The sequence below is a fragment of the Ctenocephalides felis genome, unplaced genomic scaffold (assembly GCF_003426905.1).
Source record: "Ctenocephalides felis isolate EL2017-DRISC unplaced genomic scaffold, ASM342690v1 CF-g0.4_SCAFFOLD_03570, whole genome shotgun sequence".
Lineage (NCBI taxonomy): Eukaryota > Metazoa > Arthropoda > Insecta > Siphonaptera > Pulicidae > Ctenocephalides > Ctenocephalides felis.
Genome location: NW_020539724.1, coordinates 3323017 through 3345258, shown reverse-complemented (window position 1 = coordinate 3345258; position 22242 = coordinate 3323017). Strand labels below are relative to the sequence as shown.

The 22242-nt window shown below is 30.5% G+C and overlaps 1 protein-coding gene across 1 annotated transcript in view; it reads left to right on the top strand.

The window, feature by feature from the left end:
* LOC113383012 (forkhead box protein O) overlaps positions 1 to 21017 on the top strand; it is a 139861-nt gene extending 118844 nt beyond the window's left edge. Inside the window, exons 2-7 of the mRNA XM_026621265.1 lie at positions 10940 to 11237; positions 14243 to 14480; positions 15193 to 15331; positions 15440 to 15757; positions 15856 to 16226; positions 20879 to 21017. Coding sequence (XP_026477050.1) covers positions 10940 to 11237; positions 14243 to 14480; positions 15193 to 15331; positions 15440 to 15757; positions 15856 to 16194 — 1332 coding nt within the window. The 3' untranslated portion in view covers positions 16195 to 16226; positions 20879 to 21017. The remainder of the gene's footprint in view (positions 1 to 10939; positions 11238 to 14242; positions 14481 to 15192; positions 15332 to 15439; positions 15758 to 15855; positions 16227 to 20878) is intronic.
* The last annotated feature ends 1225 nt before the right edge of the window (positions 21018 to 22242 follow it).

Below are 22242 nucleotides of genomic sequence, written 5' to 3'. Positions count from 1 at the left end.
TTATTGTTAAACACTTTTTGCAATTTTAATTTGATGTCATTGATATTTTTTATCTTATGATTTCTGCAGTCAGTTGCTTCAGTTCTAATAAAAATATTTTTTATCATTTTTGTTAGAAATATTTTTTATATAGTTCTCGTAATGCTTAAAATCATTACTAATTAAATTGGAAATTAGGTGTTCATAATTACTAAGTTAAAGTTAGTATGATATATTTCACACATAAATTTTAAATAAATTACACATATTTTTGATTATGTTATTTTTTCAGTGATCTATTTTCGTTTCAATAAAGTTATTTTCTATTATTCTGTGCAAACTTAGAAATTGTTAAAAGTTTCAAGTTTTCTCTTATCTTCAAATTTATACTAAAGCTATAAAAATTACTAAATTGATGTTAGTCCAATATTTACATATACATTTCAATTTAAATGTTAATGGTGTTGATGTTATACTTATTTCAATAATATTATTCAAATATAGAAAAATAAAAAATACACACTCCTCCACATTAATTCTTCTTACGGACAACTTGATATCGAGCAATCGTTATATTATTTTTTTCTTGAAGATATGTATGGATAAAAAATATCAGACTGCATTGGAATTAAAAATGTAAGAATAATATTAAATTGAATTTATTAAAAAAAATTTAAGCAAAACCGTTGGGCTGCCTTATAAATAGCATAACATTAAAATTACGAATAAATTTTGGCGACATTAAGAATCATATACCGTATCATGAAATGTTCATTTATCACATTTGCAATTGTCGCAGACGCTCCATTCGCTAAATTAATGATAATGGGCTTGAATTTAAATTTAAATTTTGACATCGTAATGTACACACATATATACATATACAAAGTTTTAAAAATACTGCACATTGAGAAATATAGTTGGAACATCAATAAACAAAATGAATGAGAAATCATTACAAACTTCACTAACTTTATATAATGTACATTTGAGAAATTTTATATAACACTATGCAAAAAGGTTTTATTACTACTTATGGCAAATACAAAAAAAATATCTGGAAAATTTGGTGCAGAATCAACCTCAAACCTTTATCTCAAGGTTACTCTTTACATCAGATCCCGGTTAACTTTTGGCGATGACTAGGTACGAAAACGATCTACTGATATGCTGAGATGCAAATAAAACTGACCAATAAATAAATGCAAAATTTGAATTTGACTTCGTCATTAGATTCGCAATTTTGCAAGGTCGTGCCGAATTTATAAAGATGAAATGAGTCATTTGGAGACGTGTGCCAAGTCTGTCGCGTAGTTAGCTTCATAGATGGTTGAGTGAGCAGGTTATATTTATTAATATTGTAAGAGATATTTGACATATTTATATACTGGATGAAATGATTCTAAAAGTATATTTTTAGTGATTCGTAAATTTATAATGGAATGAAAACGGTTTACGATGTCTTATACTAGAACAGAGTTCCTCTATAACATACACTCTTATATTTGTGACATGTCAACTTTTATAAATTATCAAGTAAACAATTCATATTTAATTATTAAATTGGTGACCCTGACATTGGTGACCCCGACGTGAAAGACATACAACAACAGGCGTGAAATTAACTTCACATTCTGTTAAGTATTGAATCAGAGTTATGAACATTCCCTTAATTTAATGGAAAAGTTGATAGAATTGTGTAGTATGCGTATAGTCTTTTTATCCCGACCTAAGAATAGTATTATATGATTCTTCCTCCTGGTCACGAAAATATATATTCCATTTTATTTGTAAACGTTAGCGATTTTCAATCAGTTGCCGGTTTTAGCGCCCGGGCAGGAGAGAAGCTGGTAACTGATAAAGTCTTGGCGGCGCCATCGGTTTTTCCCCATTTTCCCGTTTTCCCGTCGGGCGCGAAAGTTAGTAAAACTCCCAAGGTGATAAATCAGTCACCTAGCCGCGCGCAAGCTACCGGCAGATATCCGGACAAATACAGATACAATAGTTTAGTAAATTTCTGAAAGATATGTATACGCCTAAGTTGTGTGGGAATATACCTATGTATACACCTGATGTAATCTAGGAGAATAGTATTTGATTTATGCCGTCGAGAAAAACAATCTTGGATAAATCAACTAATTTGATTGAATGCTCCTTTTAAGAAATAAGAAACTTATAATACTGCAATATTAATTTAAATATGAAGACAACAATTTTTACTACATAGCAATTGATATGTACATATGCATGTGTGTAATATCCAATCAAATCTTGTAATGCCATGTAATAATACCTATAAACCATCCAACTATTTACACTGCAATAGTTTACACTGAATTATTAATATAATATTAATTATTAATTAAATAATAATGATTTTCAGTATTTACTATGTAAATACTGATATAATGATTTTTGGATCAATCAAATAAGGTCAACAATTCTTCGGAAAATTAAAGATTTAAATAAAGTATAGCTAAAATCTAGATTTATTAAAAGTGACCTTAAAATCCAAAGAGAGAGAAATAGAGTATTGTAAATTTTTCACATTGTCCCAGGTCGGAGATCAATTGTGGGCCAATATTTAAATCTAGGGCCCATATTGCCATAATTGCGCCATTATTGGCAGTAGTTTCTTTATAGATAGGCCGAACAATATTCGTTTCAAAATTTTCGTAAAATGTGAGAAATACATGAAAACACATCATGCTTTAAATGGTTTATCTATTATATAAAAATAAGTCGGGGTTTCCTTCCTGACGATATAACTCCAAAACGCACGAACCGATTTTGACGATTTTGCATTTGTTGAAAAGGTCTCGGACTCTGTGAGGTTTATAGCAAAGAAAATTGAAGAAAGATTTCAGCAGAAAAGCGGAAAACACTTTTTCTTTTTTCACATAAAGCATCATCTCTGATACTTAGCATGGACTACAAACTAATATTTTTTGTTTGACTGCTACCCATTTGTTTGACAGCTACTTATGCTCAGTTAATTTAATGTGACAAACCGGCATTGTGTTCACTGTGAAATTGTGCAAAAAAAGTAAATACATTCGTTTCCTAACATTTCAATTGGAAACCATCAAATTAATCACGTGTATTGTGCAAATTCTTATTCGATTTCAACAGCAGGCAATTTTTTTCTTCATATTTTAATCACCAAACGAAACGTTACATAAAGTGAAACCATCTGGTGGTGAAACGGAGTTCGCCCGGTTTGCTAGTTGTATATAAAAATTATGTTTCCCATCTGAATTTCACGTTATATTTACACGAATTATGCATTATTTTTTATGTGGGCGTAATAGGGGCATTTGATGGGCCGACCAGGATTTAATTCTTATCTTATAATAATATTTTGCATTCAAGTGAGATTCTATTAACGCCTGAGTTGGTCAATCACAATGCATTCTGACTATTATTTTTCCTCCTTTGTTATTTACATTACACGTGTTTCTTTCCAAGGATTTAAACAAAACCTCCTTTGGTTACGACATAATGTATCTATCTTACAATAATCTTCTAGAATTTCAAAACACATACATTTTTCTCATGTTTTCATCATTCTCTCACAACTAATGTGTGGTCATCACAAGCTCTTAATCATCAGTAAATTTGATACCTGTTTCGCGAATAAATGACAATAGACTGTGATGGTATTATTAGGTATCATCAGTAATGGGAATCTGGAGGCGGAGAATGATATCTGTAGGTATTCATTCTTAAATTTTGGTAATGGATATAATATGATACGAAAATAGACGGTGGAATCAATTATGTTGCTTTATAAGAGTTGGTAGTAATAGAGATAGAAAAATTATAATAAATAAATAAAAACAATTCTTACCGTTGCAACAATGTTTTTTAATGACTTGAACTTTAATAGAAAGACGCATCTTTGGTTACCTGTGCAACATAACAATTACGAAATTAGTCTCTTGACTAATTATTAATCATTTTCAATAAAGAATTTTTTTTGCAAGTCATAATCGTAATATATGCACATAAATAAACTGTTTTGACTATACTACTCTATTAACCTTTCAAAAAACTGTAATTATATACTATTTTCTATCAGCGGCGTTAACGTTTTAATTTCGAGAGCAATTTTTTCGGCGTATCGCCTTAAGTGAACTGTGGGTGTATTGTTACATCGGTCACGCGTCTTAAGTATTTCGTAATCTGGAGCTAATAGTGAGATGTCTAGACCATTAATGGACTGCCCACTAATAATACATTCACAACCGATAAATTGCGAGTTCATGTGTGTATTTTAACTGATGTTTTATTACACATTGTTAAGTTGAACAACCTATGAAATAAATAGTAAAACTTGGCGAATATAATTTTACTTGTGAAGAAAATTAGAGCAATTTTTAGCATGATTGGTTGGAGGTTTTTATTTTTTTTTACTTGAAAATTTTCAATAATAAAATTATCAAATTGAATGTGCACACGCATATTTTTTCTAATTATGCCAAAATGTTCAGAAAACTTTGAAATTTTCATAAAAGATTCTTTTGCAAGTAACTCACTTTACGAAATAATGGTACGTCTTTAAAAATGCATTGTTTCAAAACATAAGTTAGGATTTTCATTATATTGTCCTACTTTAAAAATAATACATTAATCCCTCGATCTACAACACCATGTAGGAAATCGCGCACTGATCCTTTTTCAAATCGTATTCAAATGAGACATGTGCATTTCCTTTTCCGAACTCTTTTTCAACAAAACGTGCGGCCATCCGTCTAGCTAACTCGCCGCAGGATGCAACGGGGGCGAAATGGGGGCAAAACGGGGGCGAATCGGGCCCACCTAGTGGCGACGGTGTGCCGTGCGTCGCGTGACACCGCGACAATTTACGGGATAGCGCTCGAACTCGACTCAAACCCAGGGCCCCGGGTCGAACGACGGCTGCAGGAGGCCGCCCGCACTTACACGATGTTACTTGCGCACAAGGGAGGAGAAAGACAGAGGAATTTGCGTGGGATCACAAGGATAAACTCGGACTTTTGAAAGATTAAACAATTTGCGCAGATATTTTTTGAAAAAAAAATGTTTATTCAAACTCGAGCAATTACGATCTGACGATTGAATATACCACTTAAGAAGTATCTTGTATACTCTTTTCTACATGCTAGATAAATTAAAATATTCCCATATAAAAATGAGTTCTTCAAACATATCGCTAAAATCCGAAACTATGTATTTACTCTTCGGAGTTTAACATAGAAATGTCACATTTTTTCTTAAAGCAGTTTTTAGCATTTGTTCAAATTTTACGGGAAATTTAAAAAGCGATGGGATCTTGTCATTTTTTAAGAAATTTTGACACGCTATTAAGAAACCATGTGTTTGTTTCGTTCAGGGCCGTATTGTCGAGGCGTTTGTTTATGACCCTGTCGTTATGCAATTGCAAAAACAACCCATCAGCGTATCTTCTTTCAATTACGTTCTCTTCAAAATGTAAAATTTTAATTATGGTATATTTATAATTATTCAAAATGAAAAATCTATATTATGGTTTAAATGTTTAATATGCTCGGTTAACATCGTTTTAAATTGATTTGGATTTTTTGAGTTATTTTTATGTTGATGAAGGCGTTTACTCAGGTTTTGGCTAGTTTCTCCGGTATGAAAGAGTTCGCAATTAGAGCAATTAATCTTAGATTTGTGTAAAAATTGAACTAAGGGTTGTGTCACAATTACATACCAACAAAATGCCACATATATATATATACAACAATTAACAAATTGGTAATAAATCATTATCCATATTATATCTTGTTTCAGAAACTCCGAAAGTTTTTTCCAGTTAGGGGACTTTTCAGATACTATTTAGGCAATTGCTCGTAAATATTGTTGATTGCTGATAAATCTTTACATATAGTCGGCACTCCATCACTGGTTTCTCCCCTGATTCTCGCTAAATCTGATGATTTGTTTTATTCGGTAAAAATTATGACATGAAAATTAAGGAGAAATAGTCAGTTTCTGTTGCATGATAGCTTAATAATAATATTTAATCTTGATAATTATAACTTGCTTATAATCAGTAATAATAATAATGATGTTTTTATAATTGCTGTCTTCAATTATAAAAGCAGAATCGACGTCCATCCTAACGATTTTGCTCGTCAAATGTACTCAGAAGTTTAGCCCATCGACTGAGGCGAAATTAGAAGATTGCATATTTAATTTTAATTTCTTATAAAAATTACAACTTTTGTGCGAGTTTAATTAAATTATTTAGCGATATTTTTCAAGCACCGGATTGTCAGTAAAATTTTACTAACTGGGTTAACTCTTAAACTTATAAATTGACTGATAAAAAAGCACTATAAAGTATTCTATTTCTTCACTACAATTATCGTGGAATACAAGTTTCGATTTTCCAGAGAGACGCATTTTCCCATCCCAAATCGTCTTTTGCTCCACCGGTAATGGATTAATTTCACTTTCCGAATATTCTCGTTGTTTCCACACCCCGCAAACTTTACACCCTCGAACTTTTAATAACCCGACGTGTTAAAGTGCGAGCTTTTCACAACGAAGAAAGCTCTGATCGTGATAAAGATTTGATTAGTGGAAGAGATAATTCGAAATTTGAAGTAAAGATTATTTATTGGTTTATTGTTATATACCAATAAGAATAGTAATGAAGAATATAAAAATCGGTGTTAAAAAATCAGCTTTTAATGAATATCCTAATAAAATGGCTTAGGTGATTATAGGAGATTTAGGAGTTAGTTGTAACAGGGGTAATTATAGTAACAGGCGTTTTACAATACACTTTGTGTTACGTAGTTATAGAATTTATTAAAACTCTCCTTCGATAATTCAGGTTGTTGGGTTATAATTTAACCCTTGTAGCTGTGGACTGTATTAAACACAGATTTGTTTGTATATTATGTATTTGTTGCAGTTCTAATTACAATCACTGATTTGTTACTAAGTTATAATAAAAGAAGATATATTCATTGTTATTGGTTATTTACATGTTGTTAAGCGGTCTTTACTTTTTGAAGTGAAAAACTAGTCAATTAAAACACTCCGCTACCCCCTCTACCAGGGGTAGCAACCATTCCGTGTAAAACTTAATGCCCTGAAGTTTGTCACCTTCATGGCTAATATAATAAAACGAAAAGACGTCCGAACAGTCTTAAACAAATACAATATATAAAATTTTTGTGAAAAACTAAAAATAATTTTATTTTATTTAAACTTTCCTTAAAAAATTACAATAAATTTAAGACAAGAATGAATTCAGACACTTGTACAAATACCTCAAATAGCAATTGAAATTTTTATGATAATTTTCATAATAATATCGCGGTATAATAGATTATATAAATTAGTTTATCTTACTTTAAATCGAATGTTACACATATCTTAGTAGGTACTTTACTACTTTTTGAAGTGTTTTGCAAATTGACAATTTTACCTAAGTAAGAGTAGATACTCAATTGAAGTATGGTAAACAAATATTATCTTTTGTTCGGATATAATATCTTTATAATTAGTCAATATACACGCACTTAAAAATTTGAATTATTGCATTTATCTTTAAGTTGTTCTTAGTTTTATTGCATGATTTATCAGTTATCAGATATGTAAGCACTACATTTGGAAATGACATAGTACTATCATTTATTACTTGTAAATGATAGTTTTTATAATATTTTCTGCTGAGCACATCTCATCTAGATATGTTTGAATTAATTTTACAAAAAGAAATAATTTATTTTTTCTAAAAAAATTTCTTTGTGCGTAATCACTACTTACCAATATTGCAAATTTCTTGTAAATCAGAAAACTAATAAATATTTTAATTTTGTTGGATTAGTAACATGTCAAATGTTTATTCTATAAATACTCTAAATCAAATTTAAATATAGAATTGAGCCATTAACCTATCTGTTATTACAATTTATCATTATAAATTCTAATTAGTGCAATTACCAAGTATGTAATTCTAGCGATTGCATGATCAAACATCTGTCCCATTATAAAATAATCATTCGTAGCTTCCCACTTAAAACTCGATTTCTTAGTAAAGATTTCCAATGGCATTTTCTTCATGAATGTTTTAAACATGTAGAATCGTGACATATTATACTTTTTGTATGATGCGGCGCGTGTCGTCCTTTGAGGTAACCTGTAACCCATTTGCATTGCAATGCATTGGGAAAAGATATTTTAGAGATGGATATTTTAGGTATAGAACAATGAGAATACATATAATGTAAGTTTTGAGATTTTACTAAAATTAATGGTACATTTATTGAAAAATCTACAAAGACAAAAAAAGACCGAATATTTTAAATTAAGTCTCAGAAAGGGTCGTGAAGTGTTATTACTTTTTCGGTAGGCGGCTGTACTCTGATAGATTTCTCGTGAAGTATTGACCAAACAATTTCAAATTTATGCTCGTTGGAAAGGTGACATTTTTATTTTTTGCAACTTTAAATAATTCTTATAATTAAATCATTGCTCAAAGGCCTATGATATTGTAAACTCTTCGGTTTTATCATCAACTTTATCACCATGCAAAGTTTTATCAAAATTCCAGATGAGTAAACCTGAAGTTCCTCTTGTGAGAAAATTTAACACAAATTCAAGAAATTTAGATTATTTATCTTTTTGTTTATTTTTTTAGATTTTTCCATATGTCTTTTTCTAAATGTCCTTTCTAGAAGCCTTGTATAAAGCAGCCCTCATAAATTATAACTTATAGTGTTACGTAATACTTTCTACCCTCATGCTCAGTAATTTATGTCGCAGTGTTCATGGTCTGACCTGCAGGTCGCTGAATTGGCTATGATTTTGTGATTGAATTGTACCTACTGTAAAGGCAAGGGTTGGGAAAAAGATAGACACTGTAATTTATCTAACCGAATTTCTTAGACAAACATTTTGGTACTAAGTTTTATCTTTATGGAAAAGTCTATTAGTTTTGATACAAGATAGGTGCTATTGTTATTTAGACAGTTTAACTAAAATAGGAATGTTGCTAACTTTCATTTTAGTAAAATTAAATTTTACGTAAAATCAGTTCATTTTGGTACAAATAAGATAATTAATGTAACGGAAATATTTTGATAATTTGAGCAAATTTATTGTTACTATTCTAAACTTTATTACATTTATTTTTGAAAAAAAATACTGCCGCGTACAGAGTTTCGTATTAATATATAAATTTTCACTAAAGAAATTTTAGTTTGGGATATTTCATTTAGCAAAATTCAATCTTCATTTAATTTCAGTAGTAGTTCAATATAATCTTTCTCCATATATCAATTACCTAGAGGTGGGCGAATAAAGCTGTTAAATTCCCGATCGCCACAGCATGTGTTAATGTGCCTTCTCTAATTGAGCTTTTTGTCTAATTCCTGTGATTTTAAAGCCCTTTTTCCGACAGCTTTGCTTGAACCCTTCAATTTGAATACGACATTTCTCTACTGGACACAAATAATTAAATATTAAAACGTTCAGCCTAATGAAACGTCAATGGAGTCGAAACGGGCGACCGTTTTTGATGTTAGACGATTATATGGTGAATTTTGGTCATGGAATATATTGCTTGGAAATAGAAAGGATTATTTGGAACTAGTTTCAAATGAAATAACTTAAGGACTTATGATATATTTTTTTAAATTCAAATTATAACATAACTAATGTAAGGGTTTGAAATTTTATTAACAATTGAAGCTTTATATATAATGTTGTTGAGTTCTCCTAACTATTAAAATTTCCAACAAGGTAGTATTTTTCAAATACTACCGTGCAAAAGATTTAAAGAATTTGCGAAATACACCAAAGGTATGATGATTGATATATTTCAAGGTGATGGTTGGTTACAGATCTTTTGCCTTCTACTTTAAAATAGCATCATTAAAATACTTTTATTTTGCTTGTTTTTGAGATATTGATGTCAATCCTATTTGCTATGAAATATTTTGTCATCAAAAAAACCTTCAAATCCTTTACTCCTAATTCGAAAAGTTTTTATCTAATGGTTTTATGGTAACAGGATTTATAAAATCATTAATTGCTCGGATATCTTTATTACTGCAACTTTAACAATGGCAGTGTATATTTTTTTGCTCGAATCGTGTCAATTATATTCGTTTCTATCGCTTCGATTTTATTTTATATCAGTTTTAGAGCTAAACTTTCTAGAATAGCTTTATTGTTGCGATATTTTACGATCGGTTATTCCCTATTCGAACTGATGTGTTTATAATAAATCTGCAGAAGTGTTTATTGGTGTCTTAATTTTGCATATAAATTTTATAATATTTTATATAGACTATATAAGAGATTTATTTGATAGCTTATATTGTGTCTGCTTTGAAATTTGTAACTATCGTGAAGTAAACGTTGAATTATATATTTAACCTTAATTCATTAATTAATTTCACTCCTAGATTGATATTCTTATCAGATCCTTATCTATTATATAAAAATAAGTCGGGTTTTCCTTCCTGACGATATAACTCTAGAACGCACGAACCGATTTCGACGATTTTGCATTCGTTGGAAAGGTCTCGGACTCCGTGAGGTTTATAGCACACTTTTTCTTTTTTCACATACAGCGTCATCTTTGATACTTAGCATTTACTACAAACTAATATTTTTTGTTTGGCAGCTACTCATTGTTCTCTGCTCAGTTAATTTCATGTGACAAACCTAGATAGTGTTCACTTTGAAATTGTGCAAAAAAAGTAAAAAAACTACTACTCAATCAATCAAAAAATCAATCACGTGTGTTGTGCAAATTTTTATTCAATTTCACCAGCAGGAAATTTTTTTCTTCATCTTTTAATCACCAAACGAAATGTTACATAAAATGAAACCATCTAGTGGTGAAACGGAGTTCGCCCGGTTTGCTAGTTGAATATAATTTTATATTCCAACAAAATCTTATAATTAATTTGTTATCTTTTTCCAGAATTCCATAAGGCACAACCTATCTCTCCACAACCGCTTCATGCGCGTCCAGAACGAAGGCACGGGGAAGTCCTCCTGGTGGATGATCAACCCTGATGCCAAACCTGGTAAATCTGTGAGACGTCGTGCAGCCTCAATGGAAACCTCCAAATTCGAGAAAAGACGAGGTAGGGTAAAGAAAAAGGTAGAAGCCATGAGAGTTGGCTCCGGAATGACGACAAGTATCACCGGAGATAATCATTCGAGTCCTGGAAGTTCAGTTTCGGAAGGATTGGATTTGTTCCCCGATTCACCGATACACAGGTAAGAAGATAGATATAATTCTTGTCTAATTGTTGCTCTTTTCTGATCATAGTTTATAAGTGCTTTGGGCAATGAGTACCTACTGATAATATTTTTTCACCATTGGTAGAAAAAATGTTATCTGGCTTCATTGGAACATTATGGAAAAAATATCTTAATATGGAATATACTATCTGGTACTATTACTTTTGCTTTTATTTTTTAAATAATTTTTGTTTATGAAAATTATACCAGGATTATTTTTTTATTTTCTTTATATGGAATATTTTTTGAAATTCACTTGCTTGGTTACTTACTTGTTTACTTATGTACCATTATTGATTAACCATGGACAAATTTTGCTTATTGAGACAAATTATGCTCTGATTAATTTATTTCATATTTAGCTATTTACTCTTTTAAACATAAATATATTTCTTCTTCATCCTGCTTACTTTTTCATAACATTATAGTCGCTTTTTATAATATTTCAGCATTTTTTAAATCTACTGTATCATTCTTAACCACTACTTTTCTACTGCTTGTCTTTACTATTTTTAAATTTAGTGCTTGCTCTCTTATAATATTTTATATAATTTGTTTATATCTATTTTTAATCCTTATAATCTTTAAATCTCAATTCAGGTTCACTCTAAACCATAGGTTTCCAAACTTTTTGTATTGTGGACCCCTTAGGTGTTGCCATTGACCTCCTTATTTAGTCGATATCGATTTTTTATACATTTCTTTACTACTAACATTAGTAACATATAAGTATTTAACATTTAAAATGAAAACACAATTTTAAGTTTAGACATTTTTTAATTCACAATATAAAATAGATATTATAAAAGTGTTTGGTTATCTACTAACATAGACCCCTTGAAAGTTATAACGGATCTCTGGGGGTCTTTATGAGTAGGTTTGGAAACCACTGCCTTAAACCTTTATCGAATATTTTATTATGAATTTCAAAATGCATGAAGTATGAATGGTGTCTTCATTTTTTATATTAATTGTATTTTATAATGTTTTGTTTTTGTACATTTTTCCGATATTTTATCTCTTTGTTTTGGCATGTGCTCTATGGAAAAAGGAATATTAAATTATAATATCATTATACTATATTTTGATTTTAGTTTCATCAAAACTACATATAGGGGCATTTCCTTTATTTTATTATGATTTCAAAATATTCTATTCTTATTTGTGTGATAATGATGTTATAATTTCCACAATTCCTAATTAAAATCATCAAATGCTATTTTGATTTCAATTAATAATTACTTCTTTCACAATATGACTTCTTTGACCCAAGCAAAATCTAAACATAGAAGTGATTTCATACTTTATATTTCGGATTATTTCCAGAAATCGATTTTAATATCTACTAAAATTATTTCATTATCTAGTTTTATCAATTCATTCGTAATATTGCAAAATCGTCCACATCCCTAGGACGGTTCCTTCATTTGAGAAATATAATATTTATTAGAAATATTTCACAGAAATATGTAACACAACATTACATAATCATAATAAAAAATATATTGCAAAATTGCTGGTAATTAACTACAAAAGTTCAACTTACAGCAAATTAACAAAGTGATCTATCTGTATACAAGTAACAGTTATTATATAAATAATTCGAAAAAAAAAACTTTAGTTTACGCGGTAGGACACTGACGCAATGCAATAATGGAAGCTTGTTCGAATGAACATACCTAATCTTTCTCTCAATTGCCCATTCAATTCGTATTCTCTTTCACCAAAGTACCAATCTATTACAAAAATCCCTTGAAAAAGTAACATATTTCAACAATTCTTCAGTGAAGACATATCTTTCTCCAATCGGTCTCAATTAACGAACGGCCACGGTTCAGTAACTCAATATGATTTACTGTCCGTAATGGCTTACAATTATGTAATCTGTTACTGCTAAAGTATTTATGACATTCGCATGCTATTAAATCGTTAACTATCGGAATTCATTGAACGAGTGTGACTGTGCATGTTTAAGTGGTATTTTATTAGATAGCCAGTTTCTAAGGTCCTGTATTAGAATTTATTGGTAATTTATCACAAGTTAGCAATAAGTTGTAAAAAAATTGGCATGGTAGTAGTTTAATTGGTTTTCACATTTATCTGCATTTGTGCTTCTAGATTGATCATTCTTACAGCTTTCAGCATTTTATTCTTACAGCTTTCAGCATTTTACCTATCTTCCACATTTTAAAATAATGCAACTTTCTCCTTCATAATATTAAGTATGCTTTCTAGTCATATATATTAACAAAACTTGTTTCTGACAAAAAATACAGGAAATCTTTGTATGAATTGGTAGTAAGAACTGTCAAAAAGCTATATATTTGCACTGCCATTAGGCGCTTCTTCTAGCATTTTTCTAATCCACATATTTCAGACCTCTTCAACTCTTCCTGATTAACATCTTCCAGCCTGTTTGTTTCCACATTTCATTTATCTACAATTTTTCCTGGTCAAGATCTTCCAGGATTCTTCTGTTTCATCATTTCATACATCTTTAACTTTTCCTGGTTAAGATCTTCTGGCATTCTCCTATTTCATCAGTTCATATATCTTTAACCTTTCCTGGTTGAAATCTTCTAATCTTTTTATTTAACATTTTATATATCTTTAACTTTTTCTGGTTAAGATCGATCTACCAGCATTCTCCTATTTTTACATTTCATATATCATTAAATTCTCCTGGTTAAGATCTTCTATCCTTCTCCTGTTTCAACTTTTCCTGACCAAGATCTTCTAGTCCTCTCTTTTTTTAACATTTTATATATCTTTAGCTTTTCCTGCTTAAGATCTGCTAGCCTTCTTCTATTTCAACATTCTATCCTGGTTAAGATCTTCTGGTCTTCTCCTATCTCAACATTTCATATATTTCTTACCTTTCCTGCTTAAGATCTTCAAGTTTTCTTCTATTTTACGCTACCTTATCATTTTATTCAATTTTTTTCTAAAAATCAATCACCAAACCAAAACAGCTCCGCCGGATTCCAACTATCCCCGGACTTCAGACAAAGAGCATCATCAAACGCCTCGTCTTGCGGCCGATTATCTCCTATTCCGTCCCTGCACGGAGCAGAGCCAGATTGGACGACATCTGGAAGTGCTGGATATAATCCTCCAAACGATTATCAACCACAACAACAACCTGCCTTGGATCAATTGGCAGGAAATTTAGCTGAATCGATGAAACTACAAAATGTAGGAGATTATATGCAAGGGTGCGTTAAGAAATAAATAATTATGGATCTAATGAGTGTAAGAATATTGTAATTGAATAGTTAGAAAAATCGGTAGTTGATATAAGATAATCTAACACATCACCAAAAGACACCTAACAATTTCTAGAAGATTTACCCTAGTATTCATTTCGTGTCCAATTTGCAACAATATGAGAATAGACAAATTCTGTTTATTAATATATGGTTATATTTCGATATTGTTCTATTAGAATCAAATTCTAGAAATTAATTTACTAATTGTGAAAGTGATTGATATATTAATCAGTATATTATTCTCCTACTCTTTTGATCCTTAATCAAATGAAAACTCATTTCTCTTTCAGGCACCCAACAAATTCACACATGGAAATTATATTTTTAACATAATTCTTTTAATAGAATTTTTTTATTAAATTTACATAAGTAGTTTTATTAAATTTTAAATATTTTACAAGTATTGTAGAGTTAAAATTGTAGTGAAGTAATTTGTAGTCGTAATCAATTTTTAAATATTTTTCAAATTATTTTTGCATGCGAATTCGCTTATTTTTATACACAAGTACTGTAAGTTTTTATAGTATTTAGTATTGTAAATATTCAACAACGTGTTTAGATTGATACAGTAAATTAATAAAATCCCAAATTATAAAATTATAACATCTGTGACATTGATTTGCATATTTTGGTATTTATACTCAATTTTTTTCTTTAGATTTGTAAATTCAGGAAATCAGCATATTCCACCTCCGCCATATCAACAACCATATGGGACATCACCTTATGGCTTGCCACAATGTCCATTGCACAGAATACAAAATTGCGGTTGCATGCACTCTTGTGATCCTAGAGAAGTAAGTAAATTTAACTTTGAGTTAAATACATCACTCACAAATTCCTTACCAAAAAGCTACTACGACTGCCTATAAACTTTCCTAACCAAGTATGTTTTTATCTTCTAGAGTCTATCACCATCATCTTGCCCTGGTATGTCACCGTCTTACCCTCAATCTGAGCCATCTCCGGATCCCATGGGTGGTGCACAGTATCTTTCCACAGGTGGAGAATGTTCTCCATCCCAGGGTAATTCTTCCCCTCCAAGTTCTCAAACCTCAACACTTCTGCTGAGGAGGAATGGGACAATCCTGGAACAGCAAAACCAAGCACCGAGCACAATGATGGGACAGTTGATGGGAGCTTTGAATAATAGTGCACTTTTGGATGATTTGAATATTAATATTGAGTCTATTCCTGGAGGCTTCGACTGCAACGTTGATGAGGTAATAATTGATAATTAATAATTGATTGATAAAACCGTAACTTTGTTCAGTTCCATGTGAGTATTTTTTGGTAATTATATATTTTTTATATCTTTTAGTTAATCAAGCACGAACTGAGTATGGACGGTTCTCTCGATTTCAACTTCCAATCCCAAGCTGCTGCAGCAGCCGCCATGGCCGCTCACCATCAGCAACAACAGCAACATAATCACCACCAATTAGGTGGCAATCATCTACAACACTTGCACCATCAACATCTACATCACCATGCTGGCGGTTCCGTACAATTGGCGTCGGGGACTGGTCTTGGCGGTAGTGATAGTTCGAGGACATTAGGCGATGGTGGTGTCAATGGAAATGGTGCAAGGGGTGTGGCGGTGTCCAGTCAATCTGCTCAATATTCGGCGAGTGTGACACCACCGTCTTGGGTGCACTAGCGCCGCGGGCGCCGTCCTGACGGCGCTTACAGGTAATAATTGATAATTGATAATTTTAAAAAAATACTCTTACATATCATAGTAATAACAAGTAGTTAACGTTTACTACTAGTATTTCTACTGCTTTTAACATTAGTAGTAGAATGTATTTATAATGGTCATAGTAGCAACCACTTGATGTAGGCGACTCAATATTCGAAAGAAACTCGATGGTTTATATCAGGTTCTCGAAAATGTATGATTACTAAATCTGTCTTTATATAGAATAAGGTAAATATTGCCACGTCACATTGAAATTCACAATTTTGTGACTATTCCTATGTTTGTTTGCTCCTGAGTAATCAAGAACAATAGAAGCTTCGCAAATCTTCTGCTATTTTTTTATATTGCATCAACTATGTCAGAATCTACCAAGTGATTCCATTTTCTATGCACAACCGTTAATTTATTAATTCGCAAATCTATGCCCCTATATTTATGTACTTTTGTTCCTGAAGTGAAACCGTTTTATAACGGCGACTCGAAAAATGCCATCAATTAATAATTCGTGATCGGTTCGAAGGAACTTGTTCACAAAGTTGCCTACGCTTGTTTTTCACGAATTCGACAAAGTCGTCCAAGATCATCGAAGAGTGAAATTTGAATAATGGAGTCCACCAAGCAGTTTGCTGAAAAGTTTTTTCGCACCGACAAATTATTAATGTGTTTTAGCCGTTCAACTTATCGGTTCCAAGGCAAAAAAATTATTTCGAGGGCAGGCGATCGTATGGTCGCGCGATTGGTTTTTCGTCATATATAATTGAATATTTGCAATCGAAGTTTTGGGCTGAAGTTAATTAATTTGTTCTTTGGTGGGGAAAAAAACAAAATATTCCTTTAGGTACTTTCTAAGTAAATTTTGGGGATTGTTAGATCGCTGTGGTATAATTCAATGAAAGGTTTGTATTGCTTGTTATTTTAATTATTTTACAATAAATATTGTTTGAAAATTACCTGTACCAGATTGAAAATGTCCTTTTAAAATAAGCAAGTTAACAGTAAATAATCTTTTCTGTGTCCTATGGGTTAGACATATCTTCGACCATGGAACTTCTTCTAGTTCGATACTCGGATGGGTCTGGGACAAACTGGTGACAAGCAGTAGCCGGTCATTATTTGGAAATATAGATAACAATATGCTTCTAAGTGAAGCCTTTAATAGCATTTTTACATCGATGAAAAATTTATTAGGGTTACTGATATTGCAATAAGAAATTTATAACAAAGATATATGATAACCTTTTGGTTTGCTATTTATATATGAAATGAATTTGAATTTAGAATTTTTATTGGTGATTTGTGTGACCCTCCAATATTCAATTCAATCAATATTTTGCCAATATAGGGCTGTAAGTTATGTTTAGGAAACACTCGATTAGAGCATCGATAAATCGATATATAGAATTTCAATACTAAAAAGCTTTTTATTAGTGATTGATTAGAAAACACATTAAGCTTCTTCATTAGTGATTGGTTCAATCATGATTTCATTACAATTTCATTGTAATATTTTAAAGAGCTGACAATTTTAATTATCTTCACTAATATAATGAATTTACGTTTATTTTTTGTATTTGTAATTTGTAATCCATCCGCGTATGCCCAATTTGGTGTCCCACAAATAAGACGCATTCAAAATCATTTTCTACCCTGTTTTAAAACGAATAACGAGTGAAAAATTCCGCAGACATTTATTAACCGCATTTACTGCTCAGAGTCGCGAATTCTATTAAATATGGCTTGAGAAAGAACTCAAGTGTTGAAACTTTTTGCATAATTGCGCAGAATAATGTGCCATTTTCCACCGCGGCCCCATCGCCCCTCTCCTTGGAGGAAAAGGAAAAGCACGCGTGCTCTTGGAGAGAGAAGTCGGAAAATGTCGTTTTGTAAAATTACATATTTTCTTAAAACAATTACTGTCAACATTTGTCGACAGGAAGTTCGAGCTTTTTCTTTGTAGTGAGGGATGATTTAAATGCACGACTTGATTTTGACGACTTATAGGGATGGATTTGCATTCATTAAAATCATTCAATTATAGAATACATACCCACAAATACACACACCCAAATATATATATTAGGGTGGTCCTTAAAAAGGTTATTTTCGAATTTCCTTGCTCCCAGGGGCTCAAATGGTTCCAAATAGATAAAAAACAATTCTCTGAAAGTTTTAGCTCTTAATATTAACGTTTAGATAGAGCGCAATTCAATCAAAGTTTGTATGGAAAGAGCATGGAAAAAATTTTGAAAATTAAAAAAAAATGTTTTAGGTGTAACTTAGCGACAAATAAATGAGTTTTATTCATTCATTTGTTTGCTAAATTACATCTAAAAAACATTTTTAAAATTTTTGAAAACTTTTCCATGCTCTTTCCATACAAACTTTGATTGAATTGCGCTCTATCTAAACGTTAATATTAAGAGCTAAAACTTTCAGAGAATTGTTTTTTATCTATTTTGAACTATTTGAGCCCCTGGGAGCAAGGAAATTCGAAAATGACCATTTTAAGGACCACCCTAATATATATATATATATATATATATATATATATATATATATATATATTAGGTTGGTCCTTAATATGAATATTTTTTAATTTTATCTTCTAATTTTAACTTATACCAATGCTAAATAAACTCATTATTCATTGTTTGTCAGAGCTCATTGTTTTGCAAAAAATGAAATTATCCCTTATAAAATTTTTTTTTATCTTAATCTACTTTTTTATTATTTTATATTTTTTATACCTTTGCTAGTGTAAATGCATAGTTGGTCTTTTTTACCCTACCCAAATGTAAGCTTTTACATAGGTTATATGAAAAAATCTGTTTGATATAACTTAAAAATAACAATACTTATAAAATAATTAAAAACACGTATAAAAGAGCTCAAAACTAAAATCTACCGACGAGACAAAATACTTTTGTTATGAATATTTATACATGACCATTTATCTTCTGATAGTGTCGTCGTAAGAGTTAGGGTGATAGCTCATCTTTTGCCTTCATCTTTAAAATAGTGTCGTTAAAATATTCTATACTTCAATTATTTTTGTGATATTGGTGGTGGACCTAGACAGAAATCTATATTTCAGCCATGATGTTAAAAGAATTTATTGGATGCAGAAAATCCACCCCTGTCTTATTCTTTCTGCAATCTTATTCCCACTTAATCAAATATGGTAATCATAAGGTAAACTCTATTTGTTTTATCATTCTTCCATTTCTGGATTATAAACTTCCAGTTCCTGGCTCATTTGATCATTTGATTATCGAAGTAACTCATTTGAATAATTACGTAAAAACAGAAGATGTTAAAAGTTACTTTTTAAGTTCATTTCGAATTTAATAACCGTGAAGATTTAATTTTTTGCCAAACTTTTCAAGACACTGGGATTAACTGAGAAGTTAATTCAATGGGGAAATGAAATATGGTTTTATAGTTTGAATGAAGTAAACTTGATAGATACTTAAATAAATAAATTATAAATAATAAATATATCTGTATATGTATTAGGTTGCAAACTAAGTAAGTGCGGTTTTCAGCTTAGATGATTTTAGCTGAATATTTAGGTTTGCTGACGTTGTCCAATATATAAAATACATCTTGTAATGAATAGTTGGCAGTTTAGTTGTCCATCTATAAAAAAAAGTTTTTTGATCCTTTGCGTTCGGCATTCATTGAAAGTTGGATAATCAAATTGAAAAAGTGGCAGTGTCAAAATTAGATGATTAGATGAATTGTAGATGTTCTTCTTGTTCTTCATCTGGTCGTCCAAATGAAGTTGATCACAAAGGATTTGTCTACTTTGAACTGTTATTACCAACCAACTGATCGATTCTGACATATAAAACTATAAAGTCCTGACCTTGTACCTTTTTGTTTCGATCTCTCTAAAACTCCTTGAATGGTGAACAATTCAATGATTATGATGGTGTCAAATTGTATTTGATTCAGTTTTTAAATCTTAAATTATTGGATCTTGGTTGGAATGATTTGTCACGTCCACCATAAAGTCTTGATTTGGTATCTTCTGATCTGACCTTGTACTTTCTTCTTGAATGGTGAACAATTCAATGATTATGATGGTATTAAAGTGTATTTGATTCTGTTTTCAAATCTCAAATTAGAGGAGCTTGGTTGTAATGTTTTGATGCATCCACCATACAGTCCTGAGCTGGTACCTTTTAAATCACCATACAGACTTGACATTGTACCTTTTTGTTTGGATCTTTCACAAAACTCTTTGTATGGCAAACAATTCAATGATTTTGATAGTATCAAATTATACTTGATTCAGGTTCTCAACCAAATGGTTGGAATGTTTTGTCACATCCACCATACAGTCCTGACCTGGTACTTTCTGATCCACAATACCTTGTGCCTTTTTGTTTCGATCTTTACAAAATTCCTTGAATGGTAAATAATTCAAAAATTATGATGGTGTCAAATTTTACCTGATTCAATTTTTTGCTAATAAAAACCATATAAAAGTGAGAAAATGATGCTGTTTGAATGATAAAAGAATGGATGATACATATACAAATGCCTTATTTTATAACTAAAATCTGCATTTACTAAGTTGTCAACTATATATGTTTGGGGGTATCAATTTTCAATTTTTTAATTTTTTTTTTTGCAGATTTTGGACAATGTGCGAACGAATACCAGCCATTATGGAGGAGTGAAATCGCCGAAGCTCAATCACCCAAAAAAACGTAAGAACTATAAAAAATCTTACTATAAAATTAAATTCTAGCTTTTTCACTATCGTGATGATTACCACCAAAATGATCTCAACTCCTTTCGTTCATGCAAATATTCTGAATATGTGTTAAATATATTTCTGTTGGATAGATATAAAAAATAGATATATCTCGGATGTCTAGTGCTAAGAATAAGAAACTTTGCTTTTTTATAATTCATGTTTTTATTCGGTTCTCAAAAAATTCTCATACTAACTATATACTAATTTTAAGAAATGATTTTGTGGAACTGGTAAAAACATGTGGAAAGTGCAAGCAATTGTATACATACATACATATAAATATATGTATATGTATATATGTATATATACATGTTAATAGCATATATCTATGTGGCTGAATCTACCTCGTAGTTCAGGTAAAGATAATTCTATATAATTTGACAAATTTAGCGCCTCGATTAGGACAGTTAATATATTTTGCATTTTTGCCACAATATAGATAATTAATTAAATTAGTATGTACAGGATATTTCTTTTATGCCAATTACATACAAAGCTTTTTATTTAATAAAAATTATTTTTAAAATTTGTGATTGCGTTTATACGAAATTGATCTTGCAAGCAAAGAATTTTTTATCAACTTATTTATTGGGTGAAAAGTTTTTCACTGGATTTTGATTACATATTATGCTATTTGTCGCTAGAAATAATAAAGCCTTTAAATATTGAAGTGATTAGAATAAAAAGGTTTCATTCTATTTATAATTGAGGAATGTTTAAACAAAAAACAACCGTGTAATTGCATGAATGCCTTGCCTTGTAAATATAAATAAATGGTTATATTTTTTAATCTTTGAGTAACATAATTTTACATCGGCTATAAGATTCCGCGTATTTAATATTTGTATAAATAAAATCATTAAATGAAATATATATATTTGTATGCGTGTTGTAAATATGTCTAAGCTTTAAATAATTATTCTCATTTTTGAATATTTAGCAAATTTTTAGACATATAATGTCTTCTTCACGCGTAAATTTAGTTTGATATTCTGATAATGTTCAAGGGAGTGCTTGGACGATTTTTAGATTTAGAAAAATGCTCATGAAAGCTAATTTCTGGCTATGAATTAAATAATAGATCATTATAAAGAACTAAGTAATTTAGAGATTGCAGAGTGACATCATTAATGCAAGTAAATTAGCTAAATAATAAATTTTTTTACATCTCATTATTAATAAGTTGGATTTTGTTCCTGATTCGTAATTCCTGATTCGTTCCTGATTCGTAATTTTAT